General features: G+C 30.3%; 1 protein-coding gene across 1 annotated transcript in view; it reads right to left on the reverse strand.

The window, feature by feature from the left end:
• Window positions 1-6,926, reverse strand: part of Hipk (Homeodomain interacting protein kinase) — a 38,410-nt gene extending 31,484 nt beyond the window's left edge. Inside the window, exons 1-3 of the mRNA XM_080175421.1 lie at window positions 6,766-6,926; window positions 6,427-6,530; window positions 5,785-5,879 (exon numbers count right to left, since the gene is read on the reverse strand). Of these exons, the coding sequence (XP_080031547.1) occupies window positions 5,785-5,809 (25 nt within the window). The 5' untranslated portion in view covers window positions 5,810-5,879; window positions 6,427-6,530; window positions 6,766-6,926. The remainder of the gene's footprint in view (window positions 1-5,784; window positions 5,880-6,426; window positions 6,531-6,765) is intronic.
• Window positions 6,927-13,712: the final 6,786 nt, after the last annotated feature.

A 13,712-nucleotide genomic window follows, 5' to 3' on the forward strand; every position in this document is an offset into this window, starting at 1 on the left:
CTAATTTCGAAGCAAATAGTGATAATATAGTACAATAAATATATCATTCCTGTGCGGCTTTAAATTTTTTCATTTATTTGATGTTGCTGCGCTAACTATCCTCTAAATTATCTTTACTTTCATCTAAAAATAAGTTAACCCCAAAAAGTAATCAATATTTTTAGGGTGACAATAAAAAATCTTCGGGTCTTGGCTAATTTATCTTCAGAAATAGTGCACTAGGGTGTTTTCAAAATAACACAAATAAAAAAAGTAGCTTGACAATTTATTCACTCTTAATGTAAACTACTTAGGGATCTAAGGGAATAAGACAATCGCCGAAAATCTAAATTCCCAATGATGATACACAAAATTACTCCTTTTGTAGATTAAAATTAATTGTTGAAACAATCAATCATAATTTAATAAAAATATCTAAAGTTGAAGCCAACTAACAAGAAAATGTTATTATAAAACCTTGATGACTAGTGTAATAAACAACCTAATGTTCCCTCCCTTCCTTGATATACGAAAATGTTTGATGCTTCATTGACGCACAACATTTATACCTATTGATTGTTGTCATTGCTACGCTACATTTGGACCTAATTGTTCTTATCTTTAAAAGTTTTGTATGAACTAAGAAATGCAGACCCGAAATACCGGACACAGGACAGAAAAAAAAGGGAGATGCGTCCCTGCATAGTCAATAGTAACCCCAAGGAGTAAGGGAAACAAAAATCCTTATACACAATAGTTAGGAAATCCATGTTTGTCGGTCTACTTTGAAGTCTCGGTAACCACTGCACTGGGCCGATTAGGTTCTCCTTATCAGATTATTATCGAGATACAGAAAAGGTTTTGAACTAATCTACATAGGCTAGGGTAGCTTTGACATCGCAGAACCATCCCAGCTTAACCTCAACCACCTTCAAAACAATTTTAATTCGACAAAAGATAATACTATGTATAAAATTGAAACTACCAAAAAAATCTTTATTTTAGCCCTATAATATTTCCAAATATAAAATATTATTCAAATTCTTTATATCCCTGTTAGAACAGAGGCTAGGATGCTTTTCTATGCAGGTCAACACACATCGTTTGCAACAAGCGCAGCCACGCTACCACAAAACTTTATCAGTCAGTCAATTTATCAAAAAAAATAACTATGTTTTAGGATTAAATTGAGAAATGTTTTGAAAATGTAAAATGAAAAATGAAAAGGTATGTAATTTTGGTCTTTTCAATGTGTATTTAAGTAGGACATCTGTCATTTTGTCATTGATCTGTTTTTATTTTTAAATCTATATTTTCAACTTTAAATTACTATTTAACATATGTTCTTAAACAATATGTACAAAGATGCACTTTGATAGTGCCATTTTATTCAGAAAGGGAAGAGACAATGACAAATAAATTATTCTACACTCCAAAACTAATATGCTTCTTAATTTTACAAGCAATCAAAGGTGTATTTACATTCAAGAATTTTGTGAGAATTTTCTCAACCCTTAATCCCTGCATTTTATTAGACATTGATTGGTGCGATTTATCCTTGCTTATACAATCTGCGAATCACAAGAAAATTGCATTGCTCATAGGAGCACAGCAACAAGGCAATTGTGTCCATAGGTAGCAAAGCTATTTTTGGATAAAAAGAAAAATAAAACGTCAGGCTTTTAGAGTAAATAATTAAGGTAATAGGTAATATAAGTGTATCCTATACTGAATGTCTTAACTCGACTCTTAAAAGGAACAAAAAAAAGCTCCACTACAAATAATAACATTCAATACTTAATCTACCCTTTTTAGATCTCTTGATAAGTATAAAACATATAGCTTAATTGTTATATAGAATGTAAAATTTTTATTTGAAATGTTTATACACTATCAAGTTATCTAAGAATTGAATCAAAGAGACCGAGGTTTCAGATTCGAAATTATGCAACGCAGATTTAACCGTTTGAGAAAAGAGTATAGGTATTTTACAGTAATTTTAAAAGAAAATCAAACAGAAGGAGATATGGAAGGTAATACTTATATCAAAAATTACGTAAGAAATTCATATAAACCCAGAACCACTTCATTATGCAATCTACATTTTCCTGGATATTTTTTCTACGGTAGTCCATAAGTGTACAGCTTTACAGTACATTGTTTCTATTTGTTAAAGCAACACGTATGATAAAAGAAAAAGATTCTTTTTAAAGTAAAATGATTATATTTCAATCAAAATCTATATTTTTGTATTTTTTACCGATCCACTTCATTATGCAAATCTAAAGAAAATCAATGGGAAAACGTTTGTTTTGCACTTTTCTCCACTTTTAAAAAATGATTCTGATAAAATAACAATTTTTTAAGGGATTTATGCATTAATTATAATGAAAAACAGTTTAAGGTAGATTTTAATGATTTTTCTAAATAAGAAATAATTGAAAAAAAGAAATTATATCCCTATCACTTTAGAGGACAGCTACCGACCCCCAGTCTTATGGATGAAGCTAAATACATGTTAAAGATAAAAATTACCCTGAAAAGTATAAAAAATATTTTTTGATGTGTTAAAAAAAGTCCATTTTAAAATCTTGATTTTGAGGTTGATAGCCTTTAAGATGCTCTTACTGGTGGTGAAGGTGAGCTAAATGTTATCTAAGTACATGACCATTATAACAACTTGTCTATTAACCTATGTACCATTTTTTGTAGTCATAGCAGCCTCCAGTGGAGCCTCTCGATATGAAATATAACCATTATCTAAAAACTACATTATTTACTTTATGAATTTTAGTAATTAAAATTGCAATTTTTTCGTTTTTAATATTGCTTGGCTGGAGGTTGCTATGACTACAAAAATTGGACCATAGTTCAATATATAAGTTTTCATCATGGGCATGCACTTTGATAACATTTAGCTCACCATCACCACCATTAAGAGCATCTTAAAGGCCATCATCCTCAAAATCAAGATTTTAAAATGGAGTTTTTAACACATCAAAAAACATTTTTGTATACTTTTCAGGCTAATTTTTATTTTTAACATGTATTTAGCTTCATCCATAAGATTGGGGGTCGGCAGCTGTCCTCTAAAGTGATAGGGATAGAATTTCTTTTTTTCAATTATTTCTTATTTAGAAAAATCATTAAAATCTACCTTAAACTGTTTTTCATTATAATTAATGCATAAATCCCTTAAAAAATTGTTATTTTATCAGAATTAATTTATAAAAGTGGAGAAAAGGGCAAAACAAACGTTTTCCTATTGATTTTCTTTTGATTTGCATAATGAAGTGGATCGGTAAAAAAAACACAAATAAAGATTTTGATTGAAATATGAGCATTTTACTCTAAACAGAGTCTTTTTCTTTTATCATACGTGTTGCTTTAACAAATAGAAACAATGTACTCTTAAGCTGTAAACTTATGGATTACCGTAGACAAAATATCCAGAAAAATGTAGATTGCATAATGAAGTGGTTCAGGGTTTATAATTCTTTTTGGTTTAGAAATTTTAATAACATTCCAAAGTTTACTTATTTATTATAATGCCATGTAATGTATTAAAGAAAACTGCTTTCAACCTTACATAGAATAATTTAAATCGAATAAATCGCTGAAAATCTAAGGCTACATTTACATCATATATAAATGAATATATATATGATTCAAATGAATTTATACAAGATAGAAAAATCTAAAAATTTCTAACTTTTTGTGCGTCTGTATATTTGTGTGTGTGTGAAATGTCTGAGTTTAAATTAATACAGGGTGATTTTCTTTAAACATTATTTATGTGTTTTTGATTAATTTTGAATAATACAACTTCTTACAATAGTCCTACAAGATAATTAAAAATCGCAGCTACTCTAGAACTAGGGCCTGTTCGTGAGTCCGTTCCTTATTAGATTATTTTTTCTCTACAATACTTTAAGATTAGATTGTCCTCGTGTGTTCATTAATCTAAAGTAATATGGTCCACAGGGAAAATTGACCCGGCTGAGGGGAGGGGAATGTAAAAATTAAGAGCACTGAAAGCATTTTTTTCCATTTTTCTCCACTCAATGGTGAAAAAAACTAAAAGAATATGTGGGAAGGGTTTGATTGATTGATTGATTGGCTCCAAATAAAAATTTGAAGCCGGGGAAAAAAATCAATCTTGTGCAGAATATATACCCCTGAATATGGAATCACCCTGTATTATAGATTATCCTTTTAAACAACACAAAATAACTCTGTCTATGTTTTTATGCGTGATTTTAGGAAATGTGAGTGATAAAGATAATATTAAGTACATAAGATTAGAACACTGAGATTTCCTTTTTTTTTGGATTTATTCACGAGTGTTTAAGATGTTCAATTAAATCTTTCAAATGTATATTCTTCTGATATATCCCAGCAGCATAGGGTCAATAAAAAAACTTAATAGGTTTAACAATATTTCACTAGAAATATGTTGAATAATAATTAACAAGCAAGAATTTCAACAACAAAAATATTTAAGTAAAGTACCTACCTAGTCAGTGCTAAATTTTATTAAAAAAAACGGCGCAAAAAATGTCAAAGATAATGATATTTTTATCAAAACAAAATCTTTTTATAACCGATTTTGCTTGCTATAAGATGTTTTATTTGTTTCATTGGGTTCTCTTTACAATTACAATAATTTGAGTTTCATTTGGCTTTAGGGTTGGTAACCCCCTTCTTCCGCCACAAAGTTTTAAAACCACTAAACCTATTTTTAAACTTTTTTTCAACACTAAAAACGAACCCCAACGAATCAAATTAATAGAAATTAAGATCTTCTAAAAAAAAGAAGTTAAAAATCTATCTATCTTTTTTTAATACAAAGAAGTGTATGAAGCCTTACTATGTTAAGATAAGAAAAATGGTATATAAAATAACTTAATGCATGTATTATTAAAGGATTTAAACAATAGACTTGATATTTTTACTTCTTTCGACAATTTGAATATGTTAAACCTTTTGATACGAATAATTTATTTTATAGGTATAAAAAAGATTTTGCTTACAATATTAGTAAACAAAAATCCACGTAATTCCTATGGACATTATTTTAAGTATCTCAATATCAACAAAAAACGAAATATTAAAAAATAACATTAGAAAAGTTCTTATTTAGAAAACTAAAACATGAATCCAACAAATATTACTAACATGTCTATTGTCAGTTCAGAATTAGAGATTACTTTATAAAACAGTAGGAAAATAAAGGATGACTACATCCACAAGGAGCTAAGCGTCAAGATTAACAAATCAATTTCTAGTGATGGATCATGGCGAGGTTATAAGGAGAATGTATCATATCATGTGATTATAAATTGTAAAGTTGCTAAGCTCTAAATATTGTGACCAAAATAAAACTTTAATCCAAATCTGACTAATACTATGTTTCATAACGATCAAGCAGGTCTATCATGCTTAAAAAGGCCCAATTGTACCTTTCTAACTTATATATTAGTCAATAATTACAGAATAGCTTTACTTATTAAAATATGCGTCATATTAATAAGTCTTATGTCACATGTTTTTATATGAATTTTATTTTATACTAATGTAAATTATTGAAATCTCGAGAAAGTTTTTAAAAAAATTTATTTTAATGGAATTTTGCAGGAAGGGTTTTACTTAATGAAAGAAAAGAATAACTTACACCCAAATAAATCAATTCCCGACGGTAGGTCTGTGATTGGATAAATCCCATTTAAACAAATTATTTCAACTTTTGTTGTACCCCTTCTCTATGCATGAGAATGTAAAACAAAAACAAGAACACGACTGTACCTGAAGATCCAGCAGAAATGAACATAACTGTACACACAAAACAGGGAAGGATAGTCGTGGGCTAGAGTTTGACCTCATTACTCCATAGCAATTTTCTAAAAAAAATAATAATGATTCAAAAAAGATAACAACATTCATAAGTAGATAAACATACAAATAAAACCAAAAAGAAATCAAGAATGGTAGAAGAGACTCACGAATTATATGAGGCATTGGAGTAGATCCTCTATAGTTATATAAATCTTCATACGAAAAAATTAGATATCTTATTTGTTTCCTCTTCATATATCATATCACATATTGAATAGAAAGTTTAAACGCTGGAATAAACAGACAACGAGAAGTGAGCTGATGTGTAGAGCAGGCTAATCTTGAAAGATTTATCTGAATCTTTTCAGGTTTAGCCAACAAATAAATTAAAAAGAAAAAATATTACGAAATCTGAGCTGTGTTTGGGGGGTTTATGTAGTATTTACTAAGACTGTCCCTCAAAGTTAGCTGAATTAATGAATATTATTTTTTAAAATTAATTCCGTTGTTAGTTACAGTGGAATCTTACTTCTAAAGCAAGCCGTATTAAAATGTATTACATTATGCCTATTTGTTGATTAATATTATTTAAGAGATAAAACAAAAACTAACCTTCATATAAAAAGAATCTTGAAATACAGGCAGTTAATTAAATCAAAGTTAAAGATGAAAAGGTGAACAATTTTAAATAACAGGAATAAGCTTCACAGTTATGTCTGAATATTAGGATGCGTTTAATGTAAGAAAATTGTTTGAATTTGTGTGTCAATCAAACTAAGAAAACCAAAGGACTGATTGATCTATAATTTAAAAAGAAATATGTATTGGTAACCCCTTACCACTCGATAAAACATCTGATTTTAAGATATCTGATTGATTGATATTACACAATCAAAATTGACTTAATAAATGCTAACATCAAATTTTCATTTACCATTAAGCGCACCTTGCCTTTAAGTCCAAATAAGTTTCTGACGAATATTAATAAAGGATTTATGGGTAAAGTTTCTAAGATTTAAGGTTTATAATAATAACTGGGTAGTTTGAGACAGATTTTAAGAGTTTGTTTTTAACTAAAGCTGGTTTTCACTTCACCGTCATTGTTTTCTGTCTGTCTGAAATGAAATTAAACAAAATAATTATACAATATTCAGTTTGTAAATTAGAATGTTTAGTACATTTAGATGTATGATGAAATCTAAAACAAGTTAACTTTTTTATTTTGAGAACGAAAGAGAGGGCTTTAAATGCAACCATCTCGTAGTCATAGTACAAATTTGACTTTAAAACCTTCCTAATTTCGTTTTGATTTAAGGATCAAAACCGAGTAAGCCTATATTAGTTAAAATTTACAGAACAAATAAAATACATGGATTAATTTATTAATCACTGCAGCTTTGTCGTCACTGTAGGTTGAAAATTAGGGGTAGAGAAATAAAAATCATCATAACTCCTCCAAATTTTAAGATAGATCAAAAATATTTGAATCATTTAATTCCCTATTAACAGTAGTTTTAGAAAAACCTTTTTTTATTTTTTTTATTTACTAAGCAAAAAGTCGAAAAAAAACACTATTTAACAAAATTTATGCTAAAAATGATAACTTTTCGCAGAAATTTACGGAAAATTTCTAAATCAAGTAATTTATACACGAATACTTGTTAATTGTTTAGCAAAATCAAATATTATGTATAAAATTCTTCAACGTTGACAAAAAAGTGGTTTTTAAGCTTTTAATCGCAAAAATTGTTAAATTTTCGATTTTATATCACTGCGCGCAGCTTTGTAACTAATGTAGGCTAAAATTTTGGGGCAGTAAAATAAAAATGATCATAACTCCTACATGCTTTAAGATAGATAAATAATAATTAGATTATTTAAATCTCCATTATCAGTAGCTTCAGAATATTTTAAAAAATTTTTTAATTTGATAACAGAAAGTCGAAGAAAAACCGTTTTTTACGAAATTTAGGCTAAAAAAGTGAACATTAGTTCCAGTAAAATCCAGTGGACTTAGAGTTGACCGATTTGAAATTTTTTTTTTTTTAAATGTTCATGAAGAATTTCTTTATCCCAAACATCTTTTTTTATATCTCTATTGTATTTGCAAGGCAAGTAATAAACAGATATTTTAGCGCCGTTATTGGTAATTTTTCAGGGGTAATTTTGTTTATTTGTGCTCAAAAATTATTTTTTTTTAAAGCATTTATATTAAATTCAAATAATTAAAAGTAGATATTCGGGAAAAAAAGTTCTAAAATATTTACATAAATCACTTAAAAATAAGATTTAAAAAGCCCTATTTTTCGTAAAAAATGCGCTCTTCCGTGATGGGTCGGAGTTGAAATCGGAGATTTTGTGTATTTTGCAGAATGCTCATCCCACAGTGCGCGCATTATACTTGACAAAACTGCAGTGTAATAAAACATATTTCGACAATATAAATACGAACTAGCGGCAAAACTTTTCTAAGTCTTTTTATTGATTAAGTAAGACATAACACAGATTATTCTAATGTATTAAAAGAAATAAGGGTTTAGGTTTAACTCTTTACGGTTATTGTGTCACTTAATTAACACCGATCACTTTCTATAGAAAATTTCCACATAGATCCGGGTAATGTTTTGTGCTATTTTTTTCCGTTCCTTCCAAATTCAATTAAAAACCCATAGATGTTGAGGGCATAGCCACTAGTTTAGTTTAAAACGGAAAATAAATTTTCCGACAAACTTATATTCCGTTTTAAAGTTTAAGACGTGACATTCATCAAATAATTTTCGGTCACCTATTTTATCACTCTAATACTATAAAAAATTAACACAAATGGGAATCGAACTGAGTACTTCACAATAATTTAAATAATTAGACTTTATCGGTAGAGTTACTCATGTTAAAACGCAGAAATAGTTTATTGTATGTGTGGAGCGGCCATATTGTAAATATACACACACACAACACCTATGAGTGGGCCCTCTCTTCTCTATAAACAGGTTAACAATTTTTTGTACACGTTTTTTATTTTTTATCATTTTTATGCATATAAATAACTTCTCAACATTTCTATTACCTAATATATTTCAAATACAAAGTTTAATAATGTAACATAAATTTTTAATCAATCTATACATGGCCAGTTTAGCAAAAATAAAAATAAAAAATTTAAAGTTTGATACCCTGTCATATTTACAGCTGAGTTTCTCTACCTCCCCTTTCTCTATTCTTTGTCTCCCCTTTTCATAATTTATCTGTCTGCTTCTCCCTCAAGGCTTCTGGACAAATTCTTACTTATTTAAATAACCCCCACACTTTCTCCCATTTTATTATAGAATATAGGACATACAAGTAAAAGGGAAAAAATATACAGAAAAATTTTTGACAATTCCCTACAGAGGCCCTGAACAGATTTTTAAGAATTTATCCTAAATCAGAACAACGTTGGATTTATTATAATTTTCAAAAAACTCATATTAGATTGATAGGTTTAGCGATTTTTTTGTAAATATAAATTTATGAAAAAAAAGTATTTTAAAAGGATAATAATCATATTTAAAGATCTGTTTTATGTCAGAAGAAAGCTAATTATGCCAGGTCCGTCTTAGTTATCCTTATGTAAATTAGTAAAATATTTTTCAGTGGCGTGCGAACCGAAGGGGGCATTTGGGGCAATCGCCCCCCCCCCCCCCCTAGCGACCAAAACGCCCCCCCCTGCCCCCCCCCCTAGCAACCGCCCCCCCTGCCCCCCCCTAAATGTTAAAAAATGCCCCATTTTGCCCCCCCCTGGTCAACAAAAATGCCCCTTTTTGCCCCCTACCCTACAAAAAGCAAAACTATCCCAGTTTCCAAAAAAAAGATAAAGAAATACTCCAAAAAAAAAATTTTGGCGCTTCGCGCCAACCAGACAGTTAGGTTATAACCTTTTTTCACTGAACATAACAAACCAGGTTATAGGAAGTATTTTATTTTGTATAATATAAACTTTTTACCAAAGAAATTTTGTACATCCCCAATGATGATACAAAAAATTACCCCTTATTTATATTACAATTATTGGATGAAATGTATGGAAACTCGACTTAATTAACCAACCAATCAAAATTCCATTAAAGTCCCCAAAGTTGTTGAGCCAACGAATAAGAAATTTTTATATGAAATATTGGGGACAAGTGTAATAAATAGCCCAAAAACCCCTCCCTCCCTGCATATTTGAAGAAAAAAATTTGCGCTTCGCGCCCTTCCAAATGGTTTCTTCTATGAAATATTGGGGACTAGTGTAATAAATAGCCCAAAAACCCCTCCATCCCTGCATATTTAAAGAAAAAAATTTGCGCTTCGCGCCCTTCCAAATGGTTTTTGCTATGAAATATTGGGGACAAGTGTAATAAATAGCCCAAAAACCCCTCCCTCCCTGCATATTTGAAGAAAAAAATTTGCGCTTCGCGCCTTTCCAAATGGTTTCTGCTATGAAATATTGGGGTCTAGTGTAATAAATAGCCCAAAAACCCCTCCCTCCCTGCATTTTTGAAGAAAAAAATTTGCGCTTCGCGCCCTTCCAAATGGTTTCTGCTATGAAATATTGGGGACTAGTGTAATAAATAGCCCAAAAACCCCTCCCTCCCTGCATTTTTGAAGAAAAAAATTTGCGCTTTGCGCCCTTCCAAATGGTTTCTGCTATGAAATATTGGGGACTAGTGTAATAAATAGCCCAAAAACCCCTCCCTCCCTGCATATTTGAAGAAAAAAATTTGCGCTTCGCGACCTTCTAAATGGTTTCTGCTTTTTATCACAATGAAAGGACAAGTAATTTTTTTTTTATTTTTTACATAGTTCATTATATTTTTGGTTTTTATGGTACGATAAATTTTTTGTGGATTATAATATTAAAAAAAAATTTTTTTTTGCTGTTTTGAGCATCCAGTATGTCATTTACTTTGACTGTCATCACACAACATACAGGAAAAAGGATTTGTGACTTTTTCTACCTAAAATATATATTTATTTCAACAGCTGCTCTTTAAATCTACTTGTCTGTATTCTTATTAATGATTTTTGTGCTTTGCTACTTAAAGATGTTGTCATCCTTGTTGTCATACAATAAAGAAATATTTAAAATCATTTTTTCTTAGGTATTAGGTTAATTTTTGGTAAATTATTTCCAAAATGAGTGTTTTTATCCCCTCCCCCCCCCCCAATTTTTTTTAATGGGGTTATTCATCCTTCCTGCTGAGATTTTATAACATCCCCTTCCACTTATTAAAAATGTTTTGTGGTGGAGGGGGGGGGGGGGAAAGGTTAATTTATCTTCTGTACTATTTTTTCGAAGATGCTTTCTAGCTCCCTTCCCTTCGGTCATTGCAGGGTGGGGAGAAGGGATGGGGGAGAAGAGATGGGGGGGGGGGAAGAGGTGGGGGATATAAATGGGAAATAGGGATGGGGGAAGGGATGGGGAAGAAGGGATAAGGACTAGGAGGCCCATAATCAAATAATCCCACCCCTTAAAACGCCCTTAATTGAAATTAGTATATATAATCAAAATGCCCCCCCCTAAAGCAAAGTGCCCCCCCGGGGCACTTTGATTTAGGGGGGGGCAAAATTTTACAAAATCTTCAAAATGCCCCCCCCCTAGACAAAGTGCTTCGCACGCCACTGATTTTTGATAAAGATTTGTGACTTTTTTATTATGATTATTAGCATATTCTTTGTTTTATGATAACTGAACATCTAATCTTTAACTCACTTCTTCCATTTGTCCATACCTAAAAAATATTTTGAAAAAATTATAGAAGAAATCCTCCGCACCTAAGGATGTCCGCACATAAGGATGGGATACAAAACCTCAGCTTCAAGGGAGGGGTATTTTCAACATTTATGGGAAGAGGGGCTTTATATAGACACTAATCAGAAAGATAACCTGCCTGTATTATATTTTGTCCTTCGCTAATTTAAATGTTGTCATCCTTGTTTTTGTTGCTGCAGATTTTTTAAATTTTGGGCATGTACATATATTTTTATAGTTATTAATGACATCCTTATTGAAAGTAAAGGAATCTATGTCCGTAGAATCTCGTTAACCGCTGAACCTGGGAAAATTTATAGCTATATTTTGGGAAAGGTTAGCACCACAATCCCATGAGAAATCGCCCATAGAATAAAATGACATCTCTCAAAAATTGAAATATTGTTCTTATCAAAACCAAAATTTAAAGTGGGGGTTCAAATCCCCCCCCCCCCTTCCCTCAAGTGCCTCTAGAGGTCTCTAGGGACGTATCAGCTAGTGATAATTAATAAAGTTAAATATATAGTGGCCGTCATTTGGCTGATTTTGGTTTCAAATGTCAAATAATAACGGATGAGGGCACATTTATAAATAAGGGTGGTGGCTTCTAATATTTATTCATTATAAACTAATTGGGTTGCAAATTTAAATAAATCTTACACTTTCAAAGTATTATAAAAGCTTTTCTAATTCCTTACAATTTAAAATAATACCTAATTTGCATCAATAAAAAATAATCTTACAATGTTAATACACTCATCATAAAAATATAGTTGAAAGAGGACTATTTATGGATGTTATATGACAACAAAAATGGCTTATTTCCACAGAGAAGTCAAATTATTTCCTTAGCAATATTTCCTAATTCTTACCTTATGGCCTGTATCAAATGCTTTGCTAAATTCAAGAAAATCAATATTTATATTAATTTTGTGGGTTTTTTCGAAATTGATGAATAGTGCCTAAACAAATGACGTCATACTGGCCTACCTTTGGTCAATTTTAATACTACCTATTATTTGTCATTTGTTTTGTATAACGTTTTTTTTAGGCACTATCATCACTTTTTAGGGGTTCCATTGTCATTGCACACCAATGGGATTTTACCTAACGTTATAATAACTCCTGCCTCAGTCTAACCTAAATTAACCTCAATGAATCGAACTTAACCTAACCTAACCTTTGTCATTGCTATTTGTGATATGGGAGTAATTATGTTCATGCCTTCTTAACTCTATGATAAAGTAGACAAAAAATCTGTATATAACGCACATAAATAGTAATAGTTCTTGGAAAATGAGTCATGATGCATTAAAATTTATGGTACATGAATTAATATGACAAAAAATATGACACAAGTTCCAGTAGTAGCATAAAAATCACATTAAAAAAGGGAAAGGGATGGGAAAGGAATCAGGAAACTATACAAACAGGGATGGGCAAAAGAGAATGTGAGATAGGGAAACCCTTTGATAAATATCCAAACTAACTTTGTATTACAGTTTACTGCATTGTTCCTTATAGATTTAGAAAAAAAAACTAGTATTATTAACGAAGACGAAAAAAGTTCCCCAAAAAATCAGCATGTTACGTCATAAAAACGAGGGATTATCCATCTCTTTTTTAGAAGTTTTCTTTCCCACTCCTCTGTCCTCCTCTCCTCATCCATCATTTTTATGACGTCATTGAGGGACTTTCTTTGTCTTCTTATTAACAGACCGAATATCAAAACTAGCAGAGAAGCTTTGCTATTAAAATATTTAAATGCTTATGAAATTATTATAAACTGATTATAAAATGATTATAGAATAATTATGAAATGATTATAAAATGATTATGAAATGATGATAAAATTAAAAAAATAATTTAAAGAAACTAATAAAAAATTAAAGCAATATAGAATTGGAACCATAATAGATTTGAAACAGAACTAAAATAAAATATTTTGCAAGATAATTTGACTTATTAGCTTTATTGTTCTTTATTTATGGACAAGGGGGGGAGGGGTAAAATTCTTAATCCCCCACCCTCCCTCCTTATTACGCCACGAACTCATTAATCACCAACTTTGCTATAAATTATTTATGAAGAAATATGACAAAAGAGACTGTCGAATGCACTAGAT

Source organism: Acartia tonsa, chromosome 10, assembly GCF_053477335.1.
Source record: "Acartia tonsa isolate MP-2025a chromosome 10, ASM5347733v1, whole genome shotgun sequence".
NCBI classification, from domain to species: Eukaryota; Metazoa; Arthropoda; class Copepoda; order Calanoida; family Acartiidae; genus Acartia; species Acartia tonsa.